Here is an 8,320-nt window from a genome sequence, read left to right as displayed (position 1 = left end):
GAATTTAATGAGATGATTCACGTCAGGGCCTTAGCATGGACCTTGACATCTAACAATTTAGTGAATGGTGAATTTATGGATAGATACCCAGAGAGACAGCGATGGTGTCAACAAACCAACCACACGTTACGTTGTGGCTGGGAGTGCATACAACTAATAAAATATCTAGCCTCCCACTTCCTTATATGGAGAGGGGAAGAATGAAAGGCTACCAGAAAGAGGAAAGACGAGACCATAGCTGGATTTCAGGAAAAAGGAGAGTGTCAGTAACCTGTGGCCAGGGATTCGGTGCGAAAGCAGCGGTGGGGGCTTCAGAACCTCGCGCTCCGGGAGCGCGCGTTTGCCGGGGGCGCGCGGCGCGTGAGGTGAGGGGGAGGGCGCGGCTCTCGCTCCAGCCAGAGGCCGCCTCGCGCCCAGCCGCATCTCGGCGGGCGGGGCCGAGCCCTCGGGCCGCAGTGCGATTGGCGTAGGCGCGCGGCTGACGCTAACGGCCGGCTCGAGACCCCGCCCGGGCCGGCCCCGCCCCCGCGCGCGCTCGCCTGCGGGTCGGCAGCCTCGCTCTGGTTCTCGCGGCGCCCCCGCGCGGAGTCGGAGCGTCATTCGGTCCCTAGAGCGGCTTTAGGGCGGCGGGCTGCAGCCGGCAGAGCGCGCCGACCCGGGGAGGCGGTGGTGTCCGCGGGCGTCGCGTGAGGAGGCGCGGAGCCCGAAGACTCGCGCAGCGCGATGGCACCCATTGGCCTCAAAGCCGTGGTCGGAGAGAGTAAGTGGATTGGGGTTCTGTTCGCAGGCGGGGACTGCGGCTGCCCGGGAGGAGCCCGGTGCCGTACCTGCCCGCAGCGCCCGGGCCTCAGGGCTGGCCGCTCGCCCCGCCCGGCCGGGGGCTTGCGGCTGGGAGGGCCCCGTTATTCCGGCGCCGCCCTCCGAGGGAAGTCCCTCCGGCCTCCTGCGGCCCGCGTCCGCTTCCCTCCTTCCCCGCGTTCCCCTTCCCGAATCCCACCCCTTCCCCTCCCGCCCCTCATCACCCCATCCCTTCTCCTAGCCTTCTTCCTCATCCCCATCCTTCCCTTCATCCTCGCACCTCCCTTGCTTCTCCCTTCATCCCCTTTGCCCCATCTGTTCTTCTTCACCCCCATTTCTCGCCTCTTCACTCCTTCCCTCCGCTCCATTTGTTTTTCCAACCCCTTCACCCCCGGCACCCCATCCCACCCCCTTCACCTGGCCTTTACCCTCTGCTGCTCTTTACCCGCCCCTTCTGCTCCCCATCATCCTCCCCTGCACCCCATTCTCCACTCCATCACCTTCCCCCATTTCCCTTTTCCCCTTCCTCGCTTTCTTTATTCCCTAAGCTCCTGATTCCATTCCTTTTTCCTTCTCCAGCCCCTCCCTCTTTCCCACCCTCCTTCCTGAATCGTGACGAGCGAAATCCCGGCCTGCGACCTCCTCCCCCTTCCTCCGCCCTCCCGGGGAGCCGGAGCCGCGGTCCACGGTTGCAGAGACCCACCTGGGAGCGGCTCCGCGCACCAGCTCGGGCCACTCCTGGCCGCTGGAGAGAAGCCAGATTTCCAAAGGCTTGGCTTTGCTGGGCTGAGGCCGCCTCTCTCCGCTCCGGGTTCCCGGGTCTTGGTTTCAAGGGCGGGATCTTAGCAGGGTCCTGAGCCTTCCTAAATCACACCCTTGACGAGGAGCGCTGGAGCGTGCGGCGGGAGAGCGGCCCTGCCCAGCACCGCAGTCTGCAGTCCCCCTGTTTGCACGACTCAGCCTTGGCTCGCCGGCACGTCTCGGGCGGTTCGAGCCACTGTTGCAGGGAGGAAATGGTTGTTTATGGATTTGGATGAAAGGCTTGACATGCAGGGACTTTAAAAAATGGGTCGTGGTGAGTGCCGCCTGCAGCGAAGTAAGGGCTGATGTTGGTAATTATGTTTGGAAAACGGCGTCCTCAGTGCTAAGGCTGGTGATGTGTAAAACACTGGGCCTCTTCAGTATTTTGGCTGTCCCTTTAACAGAAAAAAAAAAAAGTAAGGATCGCCGTGGGTTTTGCTACATCTTTTGGAATTAAGAGAACATTAAAACTGGGCTTTTCTCTAAAGGGGAGGATAAGAAAGGAAATAGAAAAAAAATGGTGGAAATTAGTTTCCCTCCCAATGATTCTCTCCTATTGTAGCACACATTCGCCTCTCTTTCTTTTTACTGTTTTTTGTTTTCCATCCTTTTCGTCGATGTGTAGGAAATATCCCCACTACATCAGAAGAAAATTGTTACAAAAACTGAACCCCTTCAGTGGATTGAGCACCGGCCTGTGAACCAAGAAACTGAACACCAAATGAGCCAGTTTTTTTTTTAAGTGCCCACTATAACACCTGCCTTCCCCATACAGTAAAGGTTGTGAATAACATACCTTCTATTTCCTAAGGAGAATCAAGGTGTTTAGGGCTTGAAGAACCCATAGGGATCCTGTAATGTCAACACTCTCATTTTAACTGTGTGTGGGGTGGAGGAGAGGGGGTGGAATGGAGGCAGTGACATGACTTGCCAAAATTAGTGTTAATTAATTTTTAAAACCTGGTGTCCATTTCCTTGCAACATTAGTAAAAAAAAAACTTTCTTCATTATTCTAAATATACCATTTACTTTCAATGCCCTTTTTAAAGGGTTATGAAATATGACATGTGAATTTACATTACATTCTTTCAAATGTTTCAAATAAGATGGTTTTTAAAACAACACCCTTAAGTGTTAACAAAAATCAAGTTTTTGCATCTTTGCCACTTGCCAGGACCTCCTTCGTGCAGGTGGCTCCTTAGTCCTCCCCTCCCCTCACTTTTTTAGAAACAAGCGTAAAGGTAAAAATAAATCAATATATAATGTCAAATTTTCATTTCTGAAATAAAGCCACTTTTTATAAAAATCAAACCAATTTTACATAAAATTGGGGAATGTGTGAACAGTGTGCTATTCCTTTTAACAATTGAGGTAGGTATACATTTTGGAGGGAAAAGAATAGCGCAATCCTTTGTCAGTAACACAGGTTAATTCTGGCTCCTAATTTTGGATGGGATTTCTAGCTTCGCTTTTTTTCTTTTAAAAATAAAAGTGCACCATTTTAAATGTTACCTTCAAGCCTGGTCTTTTCAATGTAAATTAATACCTCATAGTCACAGTTTATCATATTTCCTCATTAATTTTATTCATAGCACTTAAAATGATCTGAAACGATCTTGTTCAGTGTGGTTTTGTTTGTTTATATTTGATCGGTTCATCCACTGAAATGTGGTTTCCAGGACAGCAGGGCCTCCATCTGACCTGTTCGCCCCTGAAATACATGCCAAGTTCAGTGGCTGGCTCATAGTAGGCAGTCAGTGAATGCTTAATGAATGGGTGAAGGTTATGACAGAGAGAGAAATAAATGTAGTTTTGGCTTCTTGTCACATCTTTCTGAGTTGAATTTTAGAGTGGCAGTTACAGGCATAACAAAAGTAGAGGAGATGGGTCAACTTCAGTTGTTCACTCAACAAATGTTTGTGCAAAACCTGTTAGAATTACGGGGGGATACAGAGTGAGAGGGACACGCTCATATTGTATGACAGACTTAGACCGTCCTCAATTCTGAGATGCTTTCCCTGTCCCAGACCTTTGCTGGCACTTCCCAAAAACACTTAGGGTGTACACAGCACTCGGTGTATTGCACTTCTTTGTGTTGGTCATGCCCTAGGAGACCAGAAGCACCTTCAGGGGACCTTGTCTTATTCTTATGTCTATCTTTATTGCCGTGAACTAGTGCTTGGTACTCCATGAATATTGAATGAATGACTTAATCTTATGTGTAGCAGTTCAGAGAATGGGCTCTGGAAATAGACTACTTGGGATAAAATTCTTATCTGCTGTTTATTAGCTGTGTGACTTTTATAAATAATGGATCGTTTTTGTGCCTCAATTTCTTCATCTATAAAATGTGTAATAATAACACCTTCATTGTGGGGTTCTATAGTATTAAATGAGGTAATGCAGGCATAGCATTTAGCATAGTTCTTGTCATACAGTAAATTCAGTAAATATTATCATTATGAAAAGATCCACCAAGAGGGTCAGTAAAAGTGATAGAGGATTTTGAGAAGAGACAGACTACTTCTATCCTGTGGGGCCAGAGTTTTGGGGAAGAAAGCGAATCTTGGGTAAACTCCTTGAAAAAGGTGCAGATGAACTGGCAAATGGAAGAGTGGATCTGAAGAACATGCGGATGGTACGTAGCCTGACCCAATTTCTGTTCCCAGCCCTACTGATCGATTTACCTTTTTTCCTCCATAAATGTTGTTTACTGCTCTGTACAAATAGATTGTAAGAGAAAGAACAATTTCATTTTTTGTGGCATTATTAAACATTTTGTTTTAATTTGTTTTTAGAGAGAGGGGAAGGGAGGGAGAAAGAGATACCAACCTGGTATTGAACTCACAACCCAGGCATATGCTCTGACCGGGAATTGAAGTGGCAACCTATTGCTTTGCATGATGACGCCCAGCCACAGCAGTCAGGGCTTTTGTGGCATTTTTATATCTATTTTATATTAATAGATGATGTTTCAATTATGTAAATCCATGTTGTATAATCCAGAGTTTATTCCTGTTCCCTGAAGTTTTGTCAGCGTGTTCCAAAGATGCAAGGATTACAAACTGTATAGTTTGTTTTTCTTGTTGTTTCCTAGCTGTTAGCAACTTCTCATGTTCACTTACAAGAATCCCATCCTTTTGGAAAAGAATGTAATTTCCAATTGTACATTAAATAATACCTTTTTCAGGTGGGGCCATGATTCATAGGATGTGTCACAAGCTGAGAGAAGTCCTCGACAGAAGCAATCTTCATTTCTTCCACTTTTTTCCCCTTAGAAACAAATGTACTTTGAACTATATTAAGTACATATTGTGTTTTTTCCCAATTTTTAAATTAAGGTACAATTTGCACACACTAAAATTCACCCCTTTTAGTGAACAGTTCTTCAAATTTCAGCCATTATGTACAGTCATGTAACCACTACCATAAGCAAAATACAGAATGGTGCCATCACCCCTTCAAAATTCCCTGTGCTCCCCCTTCCTAGTGAACCTCTCCTCCCACCCCAGCCCCAGCCCCGGCAAACACCGAACTGTTTACTGTCCCTACAGATTTGCCTTTTTCAGAATGTCATAGCAATAGACTAGAATCGTATAGTATGTAGCTTTTAAAATATGACCTCTTTAACATAGCATAATACATGCAAGTCATCCATGTTGTCTGTATGTATAGTCCCTTCTCATTGCTGACTGCTGTTATGTTGTATGGATGTCCTGCAGTGTGTTTATTCATACCCCAGCTGAAGGACACTGCACTTTGGGGGCAATTGCAAAAGCCTTTATAATGCTCTTGTGAGCCTTTGCACACAGGTCTTGGTGTGAACATACCACTTGGATATGTAAATACCTCAGGAGTGGTATGAGTGAGTCACAAGACAAATGTGTTGAACTTCGTAAAAAACTGTCAGATTGTTTTCTAAAGTGGCTGTGCCATTTTACATTCCTACCAGTATCCTTGTTACTACAGTTGACCCTTGAATAATGTAGGGGTTTAGTGTGCCCACCCTGTGTAGTTGAAATCTGCATAGAACTTTAGACTTTCCAGAGACTTCAGTAGTCCCTGGAGAATGGTTCCAGGACCTCTGCGATACCAAAACCCACAGATGCACAAGTCGCTTACATAAAACAGTGTAGAACATTGCATACAAACGGTCTTCTGCATCTGGGGATTCTCAGCTGTAGATGGAAAGTATTTTTTTAAACCCCTGGATATGGAGGGCCGAGTTCTGAGAGGTCTTTATATATTCTGGGAACAAGTCCTTTATCAGATATATGATTTACAAATATTTTCTCACAGTTTGTGCCTTGTCAATTTTTAAAAAGATTTTACTTATTTATTTTTAGAGAGAGGGGAAGAGAGGGAGAGAAACATCAGTCAGTTGCCTCCAGCATGCCCCCAGCTGAGGATCTGGCCCTTAACCCAGGCACATGCCCTGACAGGGAATTTAGCCAGCGACCCTTTGGTTCACAAGCTGGAGCTCAGTCCACTGAGCCTCACCAGCCAGGGATATGGGTTGTCTTTTTATTCTATTAAAAGTATTTTTTTCAAATATTTTATTTATTTATTTTTGGAGAGAGGGGAAGGGAGGGAGAGAGAGAGGGAGAGAAGCATTGAAGTGTGAGAGAGAGAGCTATCAGTTGCCTCTCACATGTCCCTAACTGGGGACCTGGCCCACAAGCCAGGCAGGTGCACTGACTGGGAATCGAACCAGCAACCCTTCGGTTTGCAGGCTGGCACTCAATCAACTGAGCCCCATCAGCTAGGGCTATTAAAAGTAGTTTTTTAAAAAGAAGTTCTAAATTTTGAAGTCCAATTTATCAATTTTTTGTTTTATAAATTGTGCTTTTGGTATCCTACTTAAGAAATCTGCCTAACCCAAGTTTACAAAGATTTTTCTGTTTTCTCTTCTAGAAGTTGTATAGTTTTAGGCCTGACATTTAGTCTTTGATCCATTTTGAGTTAATTTTTGTATATCATGTGAGTTACGATCAAGGTTCATGTTTGTGTGTGTATGAATTTTTTTTTGATATGTGAATGCCCAGTTGTTCCAGCATCATTTGTTGAAAAGGCTACCATTTCTTCCATTGAATTGTCTTGGTTTTTTGTTGAAAATCAGTTAGCCATATATGGGTGGGTCTATTTCTGGACTCCTTGTTCAGTTTCATATTCATAAAACAATATGTTCTAGATATGTATGGTGAAAGCTACAAAACACTGATGAATGGAATCAAAGAAGGCTTAAATAAATGAAGAGATATACCATATTCATGGATTGGAAGAATTTATGTTATATTTCTTTTTATTTTTTTCAACATGTATTTTCAATTCACTTGGGTATGTATTACCTAGGAATAGAATTGCTGGGTCATTTGGTAACTCAATATTTAACTTTTTGAGGACCTATCAAACTTTTTCAGAGTGGCTGTACCATTGTTAAATACATTCCCACCAGCAGCACATGAGGGTCCCAATTTCATAATGTCCTCACCAACACTTGTTGTTATCTGTTTCTTGATTATAGCCACCCTGGTGGGTATGAAATGATAGTCTCTTGTGGTTTTGATTTGCATCTCCCTGATGGCTAGTAATGCTGAGCATTTTTTCTTGTGCTTATTGGCCATTTGTGTATCTTTGTAGAAATGTCTATGCAGATCCTTTGCCCATTTTTAAATTAAGTTGTTCACTTTTGTATTTTTAACCTACATATTTTCATTTGAAGTTTTTTTTACTCTGTCTTTTAAAAGCAAAAGTGGAGACCCAGCCAGTGTGGTTCAGTGGGTTGAAGAGTCATCCTCCCAATCAAAAGGTCGCAGGTTCTATTTGATGGGTCACATGCCTGGGTGGGAGATTCAGTCTCTGCTCCGATGCGTGCAGGAGGTGACCTATGGATGTTTTTCTCCCTCTCTTTCTCCCTCCCTTCCCCTCTCTCTAGACATAAATAAAATATTTTTTTTAAATTATTTAAAAGCAAAAGTGGAATGTTTCAGTGAATAAATATGTACTTAAATCTGATCAGATTTTATTTCTTTAATCTATCTTTTTTTCTGTGTGCTTTTGATAAAAACTACTTTTTCTTGTAATAACTGTGATCCCATGTCCTTTTAGACAATTCATTTTAAAATTTAAAAATTGTTGAATGGTCCCATTGTGTCTTCATTCCCAGTTTATTAATGAAAAATATCATATTTTTGAACCTCCTCTCTTTTTTAAAGGATTCTAATATAGTTTGCTCATCCTGGGAACCTCCCTACCCTTTAAGGCCTGTTCAATAATATTTTTTCCAATAAAGCATCTCCCTCTCTCCTATGTGGAAGAGAAATTTCTTCTCTCTTTTGACGCCATTTAATTCTCTCTTTTTTTTTTAAAGATTTTATTTATTCACTTTTAGAGAGGGGAAGGGAGGGAGAAAGTGAGGGAGGAAGAGAGGGAGAGAAACATCCATGGGGTGTCTCTCCCACGCCCCCAGCCAAGGACTGGGCCTGCGACCCAGGTATGTGCCCCAACCTATGCTGGTCAGGGCAGACGCCATTCAGTTCCTTATTATATGGTACTTTATTGCATTCTGCATTAGGTTATAGTTGTTATAAGTTTTCCTTCTTTGTGAAATCATGAGATCCTTGAAGGCAAGGACACCATATCTTGTTCCTTGTGGTGTTCCCCAAAGTGCCTAGAGCAGTTAATTACACATGGCAGGCAGGCAACAAATATCTCTGGAAAT

General features: G+C 44.2%; 1 protein-coding gene across 2 annotated transcripts in view; it reads left to right on the top strand.

The window, feature by feature from the left end:
* Positions 1 to 516: 516 nt before the first annotated feature.
* The window catches only part of STXBP1 (syntaxin binding protein 1), a 62,132-nt gene continuing 54,328 nt past the window's right edge, over positions 517 to 8,320 (top strand). For both annotated transcript variants that reach the window (XM_054584346.1, XM_054584345.1), the window contains exon 1: positions 517 to 760. In XM_054584346.1, the coding sequence (XP_054440321.1) occupies positions 724 to 760 (37 nt within the window). In that variant the 5' untranslated portion in view covers positions 517 to 723. The remainder of the gene's footprint in view (positions 761 to 8,320) is intronic.

Source organism: Pteronotus mesoamericanus, unplaced genomic scaffold, assembly GCF_021234165.1.
Source record: "Pteronotus mesoamericanus isolate MK-2021 breed Mesoamerican mustached bat unplaced genomic scaffold, CSHL_Meso_final contig_78, whole genome shotgun sequence".
NCBI classification, from domain to species: domain Eukaryota; kingdom Metazoa; phylum Chordata; class Mammalia; order Chiroptera; family Mormoopidae; genus Pteronotus; species Pteronotus mesoamericanus.
Note: the sequence above shows the minus strand (reverse complement) of the source record. Positions and strands in the feature narration are given on the sequence as shown.